The sequence below is a fragment of the Leucoraja erinacea genome, chromosome 23 (assembly GCF_028641065.1).
Source record: "Leucoraja erinacea ecotype New England chromosome 23, Leri_hhj_1, whole genome shotgun sequence".
In the NCBI taxonomy this organism is placed as follows: Eukaryota; Metazoa; Chordata; class Chondrichthyes; order Rajiformes; family Rajidae; genus Leucoraja; species Leucoraja erinaceus.
In genome coordinates, this window is record NC_073399.1 from 7,119,942 (window position 1) to 7,136,195 (window position 16,254).

A 16,254-nucleotide genomic window follows, 5' to 3' on the forward strand; every position below is an offset into this window, starting at 1 on the left:
TACTTACTAATGGTCCCTATATTAATTTGTTCTTTAGTGAAAATATTTAACCCCAATGTAATAAAAGATTTACAAGTTTGATGCATTTAAAAATTGATTTTCAACTTTCACACTTATTTTCCCCTTAATATTTAATTGAAAGGCAAAATACTGCAGATGTGTGGTGCATCATTGAAACAGTGAAATAGATGGGCGACCAGCAACCATTGCAGTTTGTGGCATAAATGACATGGATGTAAACTTAGATGGGTTGGATACAAGTTTGCAGGTGACACCAAGATTGCTGGGGTCGCAGACTATGCGGATGGTTGTCAAAGTATACACTGCGATATAGAAAAGGAAGCGGAAATGGGTGGAGAAATGGCAGATGGAGTTTATTTAGTCTGAGCAAGTGCGAGGTGCTAAAGGTCCAATGTAAGGGGAAAATATACACAATGTCATGACCCTTAACAGCTTTGATGTATAGAGGGATGTTGGGGTCCTAGTCCCAACACAAGTAGTGGCAACACAGGTAGATATGGTGGTAAAGGTGGCATACAGTATATTGGTTGGGGTATTAAGAGTTAGGAGGTCATGATCAGTTTTAAAAGATTTTGATTAACCCCATGCAGTTCTGGTTGTTCCATGACAGAATAGACATTGAGGCTTTGGAAAGGTTGCACAAGAGGTTTACTACAATGATACCTGGATAACAGAGTATTAGCTACAAAGCGGTTTTAGATTTTCTCTGAAATGCAGGAGGTTGTAGGGAGACCTGATGGAAATACGACTTAAATATAATATTAAGAGGCATAGTTGGGTAGACAACCTTTTCCCCCAGGATTGGAAAAAAATCAAACACTAGAGGGCATAGTTTTAAGGTGAGAGGGGCAAAGTTTAATGTATTTGCAGGGCAGGTTTTTTTACAAAGCGGGCGAAGGCAGATATGATAGTAGCATTTAAGGGACTTGGATAGGCATATGGTTATTGAGGGAGATAGACACAATATGCTGAAGTAACCCAGTGGGACAGGCAGCATATCTGGAGATAAGGGATGGGTGACATTTTGGGTCGAAACCTTTTAGACTGGTAATCTGTATTGAGAGATATGGATTATGTGCAGGTAGATGTAGATGTTCTTGGTTTTAGGTTTGGTATGCTTTTTGCAGGCTAAAATCCTACTGGTCATATGTCGAAGCCCAATGTGTCGTGAGTGCAGTGCACTATATCAAATGGCTGTTACCAGTCAGGGATAAAAGGATAGTTGCACATTTGGCATGGGAAGTGGAGGAGACGACAAATTCAAAGTGATTGGTAAAAGAATGAGCAGCAAAATACCTATCCAACTAATTGCACTTGAGTACAAGCCCTAGCGTAATCAATATGAATTTAGGAGACTTAATTAAGTATTGGCACAAAGTGCTGGAGTGACTCAGCAGGTCAGGCAGAATCTTCTAAAAAGCGGCCCGACCCAAAACGTCACCTAATTATTTTCTCCAGAAATGCTGCCTGACTCAAGAGTTATCCAACTTTGTGTATGTCTAGTATAAATCAGCAACTGCAGTTCCTTCTTATTACATTAGACTTAAATAATTATATTTCAGTTTTTTTTTTAAAGAAAGGGCCACGAGGATAGCTGGATTGTTTTTGAGAATGGTCAAAAAATTTGAATCACCATATTTCAATTCAAAAGTGAACTTCACAATTTGAGAATGAACCAAACCAAAGGAATAACGATGAGCAACATTTTTACAAATTCCACAATAGTCTGGGTCAGTTTTACTGGCCTGTACCCACTGCTTGCAATTGTGACATGCGCATATTCACAGCAAAGTGATTTGTTTGAGGACAGCCTGCTTTGCATAATTAACCAGAAGCATGCAGCTAACCTAGGGTTCAGCTTCAGCTCTACCTCCCGAAAACTGGACAACCAGCAAAGTCCCAGCTGCTGAAGAGGCAATCAACTGCTGATTTCAGTGTGAATGGTCTCAACCCAAAATGTCACCCATTTCTTCTCACCAGAGATGCTGAGTTACTCCAGCTTTTCTTATTGATCTTAGATTCAAACCAGCATCTGCAGTTCCTTCCTACACCACCTCTGATATTGTTCATTTTACTTACTTCATCTTTGAATGTTTGTTTTTAACCAAACAAGAAGATGCCTTCCTGTTTGCTTTCTTTAACCATTTTGATTCTGAATGAAAGATTGAGCGCCATTATTGTACACCCTGGGTAATATAGCAGAGTGTCTTAGACACTCAGCACCTTTACCAAGTTTGGGATGTGGGTAAATAAAACCCTGGTCCTGAACACATTTCCATACAGAATTGCAATTACTTTATAGCAAAAATACAGACCTCTTTGCAAAGCAATTGAATATTAGCCACACTAGGTAATCATGCACAAACTATCTTGTGCTCTGGATGGACACCACCATGGAAGTACTGTAGTTTCTTATTCCTCTTCTCTATGGCAAGCATGCAAACTTCAAAAAACGTCTTTCAAATCAGTATACACAATATTTGGGGGGAAAAACGACACAAACAGAATATGGATGGGATGAAATCCTTGGAATTAATTGAACAATTGGAAGAGTGCTCTGGGACATTCTGGATCACCAAGACATTGCCATGTTATACAAGTGCAGTTGCAACAGAAACAAATCAGTTTGCTAGAATGAAGAATTTATTAAAACATAGCCGGCCAGTCCTTCACAATGTTAATCTGATAATGTGAAGTACAATGACAGTTTATAAGAATCATTATTTAATTTTGATTATGCATAGTGCATTTAGTCCGTGGACTCATAATCATTATTGCACACTGAATTCAGACCAAACCAATGGCCCAACTACCAACACGACATGCAGAGATTTTCTTTTGGCAGGCAAATATTGCCTACTGTAAATAGAGCAAAGCAAGAATGTGGGTTAAGACTGTAAAACAGTGTGTAGCTACTCTATCCTTGGTATTAGAAACAAAGCAGTCCCAAATTAAAATAAATGTACAAAATTAAAAATACAATTTTATACACATCTTAAAATATATTACTTAGTTTTAATTAAACATTCTGCAAATGGTTAAGTTTTTTCAAAGTAACTTCATCTTGAAAAACGATTTGCCAAATCCTTCACACGATGGCTTCTTCATTATCTATTTGCACTTTATGTTGTGAATGGCAATTTACATATGATGAACATCTGCGAGTGGGATAACATACAGCTCAAGAGATTTATAAAGCAACAAGGTGGCATCATCAAAACAAATTATAATCATTGGCATAATGGCACTCAAGTACAATTAATATTGACATTTTTGAAGACCTTTAGTAGAAATGTTGCAACCAGCTGAGGTTCAAGTAAAACAATGAGAACATTTCTGCTCACACATAGGTAATTTAAAAACTTAAATGGCATCTTAATTACATCACATTTCCTTCTTGGACAAAGTTTCTTTGAAAAATGTAGTGATTTTCAGTTGAAAATTTAAATTGAAAGCCTTAAGTTTTAACAAATGGTCAACTTTTCTTTCAAACTATTGATATAAAAGCAGCATGAGCTTATCATCATTTGCTCATTTGGCAAGCGTTATCTTGCAGACAAGAGTAAACAGTGGTAGAGCTACAAATGCCTGCTGTTAGCTAATGACTAAGCATATGCAACCTTTAGTGAAGCTGCAACATCCTTCTCCCAATATAATTAGGTTTTTCTTTGCTAAATCAAATAGATTTTTTTTTTTTAATCAAATGGTTCGGTGGTACATCACCTGCTCGCATTGGATGGAGTCGTTTGCTCACTACTTATATTTGGGAGTGGCTTGACTCTAATCTGAAGTACCTCTGCCATGTACCAGAATGTGATAAATAAAATTCCCAACAAATTCACCAGCTCATGTATCCACCAACTATCACACAGTACACTTAACTATATCACTAATGGATTATGTTTGTGATATCACTACAGGATTTTAAAAATTTATTTCTGTTTTATGCATTCTGATAGACGAAGGAAGGTTAGCCCATTCCTTCAAATATTTAGAGCATTTATGACTTTATAATTCATAAATTAAAAAAATAAACTAATTATCACAGTGCCTTTCTTTCACACAGTGTTTTCCCAGATACCCACACCAAAGTGGATTATTTCAGGAGGTGATTGCTGATCACATGAACTAAAGAGATAAAAAGTTGAAACGGGTTGTGTAATTAAATTGTCCCAAATCGGATCATAGGCGTATATTATAATATGCATCAGATTAGCCATTGAAATTTTGTTGGCAAATTTCAAAGTATTTTCCCACATAATAATGATATAATGGGGGTAATCTTGATGTTTCTCACAGCTGCATACTTACCAACTGCTTGCAGAGACTGCAGAATCCTTCAGTAAAAAAAGATGCAGTTGCAAATACAATTCCAATGATAAGACATCACCAGGCAATGAGATATTATTACATAAAATTAGCAATTACAGATTGGCTTTGTCATTGTAGTGATGCATTATACTGTACTTTATAAATACTCAATCTCAATAAAGCAATCATGCATCATTTCAGCAGCTGCATCAAGGTTACCTCAGGCAACCATACAATCACGTGTCTGAAAATCTTCTCTCAGCCCTGTGAGAACCTCACTAAACTGAAGCATTTCATGCCAAAAAGTCATCTACAAGTACAGTTAAATATAGTTTCTCTATATATGTTGAGGTTTTTATTTTCTTGGAATGGCCAAGAAATAAACAGGGTATAACAATATTAGCTGTCGACACCACACAGAAAAAGTCACACACTTAGCAAACTGCACATACCGAGTACAACAGATCGCAAGTATTCCAGGAAACTATAGTGGCACGAATGGTTCCAAAAGACAGACGGCACAGCTGAAAGCACATGAACAGCAACTTCATAATACTGTAAACATAAAACTTCCATACATTACAGTCGCTCAGCAAATTCTGTCTGTGTCTCCCTTGAAGGCCACACTGTGGATGATCGTGGGTCCATGGCTGAATGCATTATTGGAACATACACATCATCCATATTTGGCATAACAAAAATTTTCTGCAAAATTTAACAAAAAAGTAACTGTGTTAAACATTGGTAGTTTAAGTTGTTTGAAATATACAGGGCTGGTAGTTTTAGAGTTCTGTTTAGTGCCTGTTGACGTATTGTGATTCCAGCAAGAAGTATTTTTACCTAAATGAGGTGTTTAAGGACTGCGTGAAGCCTTGGAAAAAAATGGTCGTATTGCACTTGCATTTGAAGAACTTTAAAAAGAAGTTTAACATATGTCATGTCAAAAAATGCTAAAAAAAAACAAAACAAAACAAACTCACCTATTTCACATTTACATTGCACATTTACCTTTTGAAAGGTCATCTGCTGGACCACTCATATGCAGCTGGAACGCAGAACAGAGCCAGCTCGGGCAAAACCAATGGTTGCTCAGCAATAAATACACTGTTTGGATTTTAAAACTATTTTACTGCATATAATTTACATCCAAGCTTAGATGGTGAAAAATATCGGTGGGCTTTGCCACCAGCAGTTAAGAGTTGCATGTTAGTTTATTTTAATTTGCATTATTCAAACACTCAAATTCTACTGTAGAATCTTTTGCAACTGTAGTTTTTAATGGCGTCAAACATAACAGATATAATTTCCCCTGATCTCAAAGCAAAAAAAAGGGACAATTTCAATAAGCAAAATAGTTACAATTTATGAAAAGCTCTTCTGTCCCTTGAAGACATCTCCCCTCACATTGTGCACAGTTCGTTCCAGTGCTTTGTCGAAACGCTATTATGAACTTTAAATACATAATTTCTGAAACTATTAGGAGTTATTTACAACGTGATCTATCTTATGAATAGATTTAGAAGTTATTAACGCTTATTTAGGCTGTTAAGGTTAAAGGAAAAGAACAGAGAAAAAGACGCAATGATAAAATATGCAACAAAATTATTTGCCATGCAAAGTAATTTCTTTACCTGGAATTCTTGTTCAAGTTTCTTTTCGATCCAGTCAGTTACATGTGCAAAAGTCACTTCACGTTCACCCAACTTGGGACGCGCTTTTAATTCTAGGTGTGGTGGTGTTCGGAAACCGTACCTTTAAGCAAGCATTGGAAATCTTAGGCAACTACTTCAATTTTAAAGCAAAAGTACAAATCAGAATTTGTGGACAATAAAACATTACAGCCCTGTGTTTTCGTAACTGTTGATGGATCATTGACATTCATCATTTTAAAATTGTACAAATTATGTTACGCTCGTCTCTGCGATACCGCATGGTCAGCTTAAAATTGTACAAAACCACTCAACTTCATTAAAATTGTAACCAATATTGCTCATACCATATTCTGTCAGTAGGTGGAGGTGGAATATTCACAGCTAATGTTCCTTTGCACTCTTGAACCTCTACGGTTAACAGTAATGGAGTATTAGAGACCTCTTCAATTTTCTTCTTGATAAATTCTGTTTCAGTGGCTTTCTGAAAATACTTTGACTTAGTAATTTTATCCACAAGTCTCATAATCTTGCTCGGTCGATGTCCACCCATGTATCTGCACATGGAAAATTAATTCATTTTCATTTGTTATTGGAACACTTTGCATTTTTCATTCAACTTCCATGGTAACAAATATTTCATTACCAGTATATCCACAAAAAACAATGTTTATTCATAACCACACTATCAGAGATATACGTTTAAAGGACAAAAGAAATGCAATCACTAAGAGTGGAAATTGAGGGGGTATGCTGCGAGTCAATGCTCTATGCATCTTCAAACTGAAGAGTTAAGTTGTCTTAACCCATTACTTACCGATTTAAAATAAAAAACAGCCAGATCTCTCAGACAAACAAATCAACTCTGGAAATACAGAGTTTGTTGATTATCCAACGTGGAAACTACAACAAATTTCAGTCATTAAAAGGTGCACGTGAATTACACTACTGATCGGAATAATGACCAATTGAAAGCATATTTGAATTGAGTCACAACATACTGCTTCAAAACATTTTAGGTAATAAATCATACCCTTCTGCAGCTGCTGGAAGCAGTTTGTCTCCTCCAATCACATCCTGTGCATCTTCTTCATCTGATGATCCAGCACTTGAGGATTCCTCATCACTATCAGCAAGAGAGTAGGCTTTTGGTCTGCTCCTTTATCAAGGAAATTGGGGAAAGGAAAACAGTTTCTAACAATCATCTGAACTAAGTTTTGTTTTAAATAGATAAGATTAAATCAAATAGGATTCTGCAGAAGGCAGCTGAAATTAGCAGTACAAGATGTATTCCATCCAAAGTTGATGTTTAGATCCCAACAGGCGGTGCAGTGGCAGTGTTTCAAGATTTACACTCCTCCTCCTGTCCTCAATATTTCTCATTACTATAATTGTCCTGAAGTTAGTATTGCACGTAGTATTGCAATTACATGAGCAGCATTGATTCAGCAAGCTATCAAAATGGCACTCTTCATGAAGAAAGCAATGTCAGAAAGCATCTGGGTCATGTACAACTTTACTCGATTAGTATTCACTTATATGCTTCCAGCATTAAGCCCATCTCCCCCATGGAATACTATTTTATATTCATTCAAATAATTAATTGTCATTAAGTCAAATAATTTTCACCCAACCTTAATTGCCGCTGAACCAACCAGATTTATCAATATCAATATTTAGCAAACAGTAAATGCATTAACCAAATGATCCAGCAAAAGTTAAGATTCAAGCAAATTAACATTGGTTAAAGTCACAGACAGAGCAAAAAACAGATTCTGTGTACTAGGGAAGATTTTACATATGACTGCTATTGACACTACCATTTTATTCCAGATTGATTTAATTTAATTCATTTAAATCCTCCAGCTGCCATGGTGGGATATGAAATTTGAACTTGCGTAACTGGATGATGTCCAAGGTTGATTACAAGGTAGCATCTTAATTGACAAAATCTAATGACTAAATAATGTTTTACAGTTTCGTTTAATATCTTAATACTTCAATTTAATCATTTAATCACTTCCAGGTATTGAATTGGGAATCTATTTCAAAGATCATAAAGGGCATTAAATTCATTTTTGTAGTCTAACTTTGCCAACAGCAGCTCTTCTAGTTATGCATTTTACAATTGCAATATTGATAATATAAAAGATAACACAATTACCGTATCAATTTATTCTTGCCAGTGGCCAATAATAAGAAATTATTGTCACTGCACACTAATTTTCTCCAAATAACGACACATTTTTCATATGTAGTAGGCTGTAGACCGACGCCCCTCAAACCACTATTCGGTAAATATCATGCCTGATCTTTTACATCACAGCTAACCTGCACTAAGTCCCATATTCTTTGATTCCCCTTGTATCCATCCATCTCTACAGCCATCTTGGAGAGTAAACTCCAAAGATTGCCCTCTGGGTGAACAAGACTTTCCAACATTATACTCAGTGCCTGGACCGTTAAGGCAAGTATAGCAAACATTGTCTTTACCATCTTTTCTACTTGTACTGTCACTTTCAGAGAGCTACAGACTTGTATCCCAAGATCCCTCCGTACATTTCAAGATGTGTTTACATCCCCATCTTGAGATCCCTTCGTTCTTTCATATCTCACGTATCATACCAATTATTGTACATTCCTTTGTCTTTTAGCCTCTTCCCAAATGCATTGACCCACACAGGTCCAGATTAAATTTGCGCCCAAACGAGTCATCTACATCTTCCTGTAGTCTAAAGCTTTACTTCCCACTTTCAACCACACAACATATTTCCTCAACTGCAACCTTCTTTATAATACCCCCTACATTTAAGTTATGTTAAAGGCACATTAACAAAGAGTTCAAATGAAGAAACCCTTAAGGCAGTAAACTCCCTTAGGAAATAGAATTAGTACAAGCATTAGAAAAACTGCATGCTTACCAAAATGCAAGAAAATAAAGGGGAATTGTCACAATGAAGATAAAGAACCAGGAAGAGCAATGCCACAAATGTCCACTATATCACATCAAATGACAACAACATTTTTCAATACAAATTCTAATTGCACATTTTGGAAATAGTCAAGTAATTTGCTGTGACGATGCCCCTTTATTAACACACAGCATGATAGATACAATTCCCATGCACAAGCAAGGATGAAGTAACAGGTTTTCCTTTGTATAGGAGCAACGCAATGTTTATTTCCTGAAGGGAACGTCGACATAGCTACATTCCCACAGGTTACAAATGGTATATGGATTATATATTACAATTACCACTCACCAGAATCACACAAATCCACAGATGATTCCGATCAAACACATTATAAATGGAGAAATGAAGAAAAAACGTATAAACAGAAGTTAGTGAAAAAAGCCCATTTATCAAGTGACATGCACACACGTGTGCAAAAGGTCAGGTACTTTAGCTTTAAGCAGATGCTTTAAATAAATTCATCTTGTAACACATACATGATAACATTGCTGTAAGCATTGCACATTAATCCAGGTGGTCTGAAATAAGAACAATACTAGTTTAATTCCTTTCTGCCTATATGAATGCGAATAATACCTATGAATACATTTTGCAAAATTAAGAATTGGTAGATACTTCCAATGGAACATATAATCAACTGTCCAGGTTATATATAGTTCAATAAATGTACAAAAATGGCCTAGGAGAGCTTGAACAATTTATGGAAAGCCACAGCAGATTTTGGGGAAATGGTAGAGAATTGATTTTAGTATTTTGTCCCATAATCTAAAACAGTATGAGTTACACTTTTGTCTCTAGGGAGCAGGACAATCTATGCAATGAGATGAGGCAATCTCAATCAGTTTCCAATGGGTATGTACACAAAAATTTAATTATTAGCAAAAGTGACCAAATTTCATAGATGCATAGGTGCAGTGCAGATTATACTCAACAGGTAAACATGTAATAGCCACAATGGCCCCATCATTCAAACCAGAAAAGCTATGAAGGATCTGTTAGTGAAAAGGTGTTATTTAGATCTTTTTACCAAGGTAATTGCAGACAAGCAACATATTTTGAAGTTGTTTGCCTGTTCACCAGCATTACTTTCTTATAACATGCTCTGGGAATTCAGCCACCTAATCAAATGATCAATGTGATACCAGGTGTTCTTACTGATTATTCAGACAACATTTTACTCTCTCACATTCCACATTATGTAATGGTGGGAATATGCGCAAAATGGGAGAATTTGCTTCAATGCAAGCTAAGAGTCTTATGGATGATTTATCATTTTCCTAGCGGTAAAGCTACTGCCTTACAGTGCCAGAGACCCAGGATCAATCCAGACTTTGGGAGTTTGTACGTTCTCCCCGTGACCCAAGTGTGTTCTCCCCGAGATCTTCAGTTTCCTTCCATATTCGAAAGACGTGTTTGTAGGTTAATTGGCTTGGTATAAATGTAAATTGTCCCTAATGTGTGTTGGATAGTGTTAGTGTGCAGGGATCGCTGGTCGATGTGGACTCAATGGGCCTAAGAGCCTGTTTCCGCTCTGTCTCTCTAAACTAAACCAAACCAGATGGCTTGAGTTATAAGAGACTGGATAGGCTTGAATTCCATTTTCCCCGAAACATAGAAAGCTGGGGGGTAACCTTAAAGGTATACAGGATCACGAGGGCATACATAAGGTGAATGGTCACAGTATTTTTCCGCCACAAAAAGGGAGTCTAAAACTAGAGGGCATAGATATACAGTGAGAGGGAACCGTTTGAAAGGGACTTGAGAGGATATATTTTCCACACAGAGAGTTATGGGTGTGTGAAATGAGCTGCCAAACAAAACTGTTGAGGCAGGTATGATTACAACATTTGAAAGACATTTGGATAGGTACATGGTTAGGAATGGTTTAGAGGGATATAGGCCAACATTGGCAAATGAGACTAGATGAAGTGGGCAACTTGATAGGCATGGAATTGGGCCAAAGGGCCACTTTCCACTTCGAAGCAAATTCTCCTATTTTGCACATATTCCCACCATTACATAATGTGAAATGTGAGAGAATAAAACATTGTCTGAATAATCAGTAAGAACACCTGGTATCACAATGATCATTTGATTAGGTGGCTGAATTCCCAGAGCTTGTTATAAGGAAGTAATGCTGGTTAACAGGCAAACAACTTCAAAGGGCCACTTTCCAAGTATAAGTATGAATCTATATCTTGACAGTGATCAAACATGCATCCCAAATTTCATTTTGAATGGAATTGAACATTTTAAAAGGGAGACTTTAAAAGAATAGAAGTATGAAATGGAAACGAAAGGGAAGTGTTGGGTTGAATGGATATGATATGATTACACGAGTATCAACTGGCCAAATGCCCACCTATCGCTTATAATTCCTCCCATTTCCTGATCTAAATAGGCTATTTTTCCACTAACACATCCTATGATTAAAAATGTGAAACTTCATTCTCCAGGAACAACATTCATAACTTTCCAACTTGCATTGCAGATTCCAGAACAACTGTTTAACCATGATAAGAACATAGATGGAACACACCCACAACAAGTATGAAATCAAGAGATAAGGTGTGAGGTTTGTGTACTTTAAGGGAGGGTGGGTTGCTGGCTCAAGCTCCTTTTTCCATGAAGTAAATTTAGTTTCCTGCCCAGGATGTTCATTTTGTAAAAATAAATTTGATGTTTCGAGAGTCCTGAGAAATGACATGCTTTAAAATGGCAGAGAAAGGTGTGAGGAACGGAGAGAACAAAATGGAAGCTCCGTGGTTGTGTTGAGATCAGGAACGTCTTAAAGGCTCGTGGGCAAAGCTTTGTGATGGAGAGATACAAATGGGAGATGAGGAATAAAAGCTGAAGTTACAAGATGAAGAAAAATGAAATGTTGAAAATGTGAGACACATGTGGTTGTTTCATTCATAATTGTTGAAACCAACATTGTGTCCATAACTCTGCAACATGCCTAGATGGAAAATTAATTACTATTCTTGAGTTTACATTGAGCTTTCGTAGAACAATGTAGGAGGTCAAAGGCAGGTCAGAGTGGGAGAGGGGTGAGAGTGAAAGTGATAGGCAACTGGAACTTTGAGAACATCTTTGTGAACTCAATGGAGATTTTCTGCAAATCAGTCCCCCAATTTGTGTCTATTTTACAAATGCAGTGGAAACCAAATACACCATCCCAACTTAAAGGTACAAGTAGATTGCTGTATTACTAGAAAGTTGGGGGATGCAGTTTTGACCACCGAGTGCAGCATCGCATTTATGTCTACACAATCCGTTCCAATCTCCGGGATTGAAGATTAAGTGGGAAATGATTTTAAAATCAAATTCGAGAGCAAGCACAGTCAACTCAGCGCTGATCTAAAAAATCTGAGCCAACATTGTCTTTCTTGCAGGTAGACAAAAATGCTGGAGAAACTCAGCGGGTGAGGCAGCATCTATGGGACGAAGGAATAGGTGACGTTTCGGGTCGCGACCCTTCTTCAGACTTATTCAGAGCACTTGGGAATATAGTAAAAAAAAATGTAGTCCTATTCAGTAAAGAAAGTGTGCAGTGCAACAATATCGTATATCTTATTAAATCAAATTTCAGTATGTTTATATTGATATTACATGAGAAACAGTTTAATGTACTACATGTTACACAAACGGACTTGGTCAATCCTAAGTAGTTGTAAATAAAATAAATGCATGCAAAAACTTACCCTTCTTTGCCAATATCGCCTACTTTACATCCTTCTCCCAAAGACTCCTTTCCCAATTTGGTCAGATTCATTTTAGTTTCCAAGGTCATTAAAAATGAACCATTGTAAGAAATCTCCAGATCAATCCACAGTCCTGAAGAAAATAATTTGTGACTATAACTGTCCGAACCTCTGAAGAATTACATGATATCGAAAATCTCTCTTTTCAACAGCCTATAACTTGCGATTTGTTTGGTAGTAGTAATCAGAGATAACAAAAAAAAATCACAACACAGAGAATAGCTATTTGGGTCACAGAACTAAAGAAAACAGCTTTTGCATACTCCTTTTCCTCTTTCCTTGTGGCCTTTGATTTTATTTTCTTCAAGAATATAGATTCCTTTTTTTGTTTTAAAACCATGACTGAACCACCATAATTCAGACAGTACATGCCAGATCACAGCTAAATTAAAATCAAAACTATTCACTGACTGAAGGATTTTCCTTAGAAGTTCTTCCTATCATCTTGGATGTGTCGTCTCTGGCTCATGAAATTTACGGCTTTGGCTAAGATTTAACAAACCAAATCACTTCTCTGCTCTATAACAGATCCTAATTTCTCCAGCCTAGCCAGGTATTTATCACAGGATGAATGAATGTTGTATTATTTTTCATACAAGTACAACAATCAAAAGTATGATATATTAAACTAGTTTCCACCAAGGCTGACAATAGGAATAGCAACAGGAGCTATATTTATATATATATATATATATATACACAGGTGCACAACCTTTTATCCGAAAGCCTTGGGACCAGACACCTTTCGTAATTCAGAGTTTGGCGGTCTTCGGAATGGAAATTTTTTTGCGTAGATTTTAATGGCTGGCTCAGTGGTAGAGTGCTCGGCTCATATCCGCAAGGTCGCGAGTTTGCGCCTTGATCCCGGCAGAAGAAGTTGGAGCGGGGCTGGGCTGCTGCTGGCTGTGGGTCTCTGGGATCTCTGTGCTTGCGGTGGGCCTGGTGGTCGACGTCCAATTGGTCCTGACGTCTCCGGTGACTGCACTGACCTGCAGCCATCACCGTCATGAAGACAGTACAAAGCCCCCGCGCGGGTGCAATGAGCGGGGAGCTGGAGAGGGGAGGGAAGGGGTCACACACATGGTCGGGAAGCAGAGGGGTGTAGGTGGGGTGAAACACAAGGAAGCGACAATTTGCTGCTGCCTGCACGCCGAGTTAAAAAGTTCCCACGCAAGACTCACGATACACTGTGTATCGTGTCTACCGTGGGAACCTTTTAACTCAGCGGGCAGGTAGCAGCATATTGTCAATTATTAACCCTCCCGCGCAATATACCCTCACCTCTTTTATGAATGGGGATTTAGTTCCCCTTTCTTCGAGGACCCACCGGAGGTTCCGCTGTGACCTCTGCGGGCCGCCCTCGGTGAACGTTTTCAAGGACCTAGTCTTCAAAAGGACCGAGGAAAAAATGGGCCGCTATTCGGCAGTTCGGAGCTTTTCGAAGTATTTGGATCGCTTCGGATAAAAGGTTTGTGCGGGGCTGGGCTGTATCTGGGGTCACAGCTTAAGGATGAAAGGGGAAATCCTTTAAAACCGAGATGAGGAGAACTGTTTGCACGCAGAGAGGGGTGAATCTCTGGAACTCTCTCTGCCACAGAGGGTAGTTGAGGCCAGTTCATTGGCTATATTTAAGAGGGAGTTAGATGTGGCCCTTGTGGCCAAGGGGATCAGAGGGTATGGCAGAGAAGGCAGGTACGGGCTACTGCGTTGGATGATCAGCCATGATCATATTGAATGGGGGTGCAGGCTCGAAGGTTCCGCCGAATGGCCGCCCTCCTGCACCTATCTTCAAGGACCGAAAAATGGCCGCTATTCGGAGGATTTTATGTTTCTATAAAAGGTTTGCACCTGTATATTGGAAAGAACTGCAGATGCTGGTTTAAATCGAAGATAGACACAAAATGCTGGAGTAACTCAGCAGGACAGGCAGCATCTCTGGAGAGAAGGAATGTGTGACATTTCGGGTCGAGACCCTTCTTCAGACTTATATGTATATATGTAAATAAGAAAACTTCATTAGCCAAAAGGTTTGCCTGCCTTTATTATAATGTTCATGATAGAACACAAGTTTTAACATTGAAATAGGAAGAAAAATCAACATCCTACCCATTTGTTTGGGATCAAGGATGTGTTGCTTCCATTCCAGTAGTCAGTTCCGAGATGATTGATAATGCCACTGAGAGACATTCAGATTTTGCCACAGCTGGGGAAGGCCGATGAACAGTTTGGGAGGTTGTGTGCTTATTCCAGTTTGCTCTGGACTTCTAGGTGTGTCTGAGGCATTGACGAGTTTCTCAGTGCTATACCTAGTTTAAGAATATCATTGATTCATGTTTTTCTGTTCACATGCTAACCATTTCCCATGCCTAGGAAAGGTAATCAATGCTGATTCACTTACTTATCTCACTTATTTGGAGGATTTTATAGAGGCATCACATAAGCCTGTTGTACGTATTCCGAGTCTCAGAATAAGAGGTACCGCCATTGTGACAGAGTTAAGAAGATATTTATTTTTGCAGAGAGCAGGCAATCTTTGCAATTCCCTACACTCGATGCTGCGTAGGCTCAGTCATTAATCTGATTGCTGGAGATCTAGAGAATTATGTACAGTGTTGCTCGCCATGCTACAGGATATGGTATCACCATAGAGAGAATACAGAAGAGAGTCACCAGGATGTTGCTTGGAATGGTAAAACGATTTGTAAGGAGAGATTCGATATGCTGGATATATTGTCATTGGAACATAGGCTTAGAGCTTTATAAAATTTTGAGGGGCATAGATATATAGATAGCCAAGAGTCTTTCTCCCAAGGTAGGAGAATCTAGGACTAGACGGCAGGTGACAGGGGAGAATATAAAGGGATCTGAGAGGTAAGTGTTTCCACACACGTCTACTTCTCACAGAGCTAAAGCCCTCAAAGAGTTAATAGACAACAACTATGTAGATAAATCAGCATTCAGATAAAACAAGACGTGGCTTTATTTCAAAAGAAACAGACATAAAACAATGCCAGGATTAGAGTTGCTGGAATGGTTGATTGGAGAATGCCCTGACAAAAACTGAAGTGTTATACAAGGCAACAATACTGGCAAGTGATAAAACTGGCAATTTTCAAAATTATTCCACAGAACAAAGTCTAATTATTATGTGTGACTATAAAGAAAGAGAGAAAGATCACCTTGGCTCAAATCTAAGATATCCTTTGTGCATCTGAGAATGTCAGAGCCTCCAAAACTAAAAATTGAAATTGCACCACACCTTTTTGACATTGTATAATCTATACTGAATAGCAACAGATAACCTTGGGTGCCTCTATAAAATGCAGCATGTTGCAGAATAGATTTAAGGTAATAGGGCCATTTAGAAAAATTAAGATAGCTTCAATAAGCAGAGGCAAGGATAAATTCTCAGGATGCTCAAAGCGCTAACACGTTGAAAGCCATTGCTGGAAGAGTTCTGGATATGATTTGACATGTAAAAAAATGGTTTGACATGATTGTAGGTCAGTCTTAATGAAAGGAGAGAGGAGTTAT

General features: G+C 38.0%; 1 protein-coding gene and 1 long non-coding RNA gene across 4 annotated transcripts in view; one reads left to right on the forward strand and one right to left on the reverse strand.

Moving 5' to 3' along the window:
• Positions 1-2,646: 2,646 nt before the first annotated feature.
• Positions 2,647-16,254, reverse strand: part of tex2 (testis expressed 2) — a 44,274-nt gene continuing 30,666 nt past the window's right edge. The window contains exons 8-12 of one of the 3 annotated variants that reach the window (XM_055653742.1): positions 12,661-12,793; positions 7,015-7,134; positions 6,329-6,538; positions 5,964-6,084; positions 2,647-5,037 (exon numbers count right to left, since the gene is read on the reverse strand). In XM_055653742.1, coding sequence (XP_055509717.1) covers positions 4,912-5,037; positions 5,964-6,084; positions 6,329-6,538; positions 7,015-7,134; positions 12,661-12,793 — 710 coding nt within the window. In that variant the 3' untranslated portion in view covers positions 2,647-4,911. Of the gene's footprint in view, positions 5,038-5,963; positions 6,085-6,328; positions 6,539-7,014; positions 7,141-12,660; positions 12,794-16,254 lie in introns of all 3 variants that reach the window. The other 2 variants (XM_055653743.1, XM_055653741.1) reach the window with 2 other exon arrangements.
• LOC129708157 (uncharacterized) lies at positions 7,631-12,478 on the forward strand. Its single transcript, XR_008725304.1, has 3 exons — positions 7,631-7,911; positions 11,448-11,524; positions 12,352-12,478. It is a non-coding gene; the product is annotated as an uncharacterized LOC129708157 (long non-coding RNA).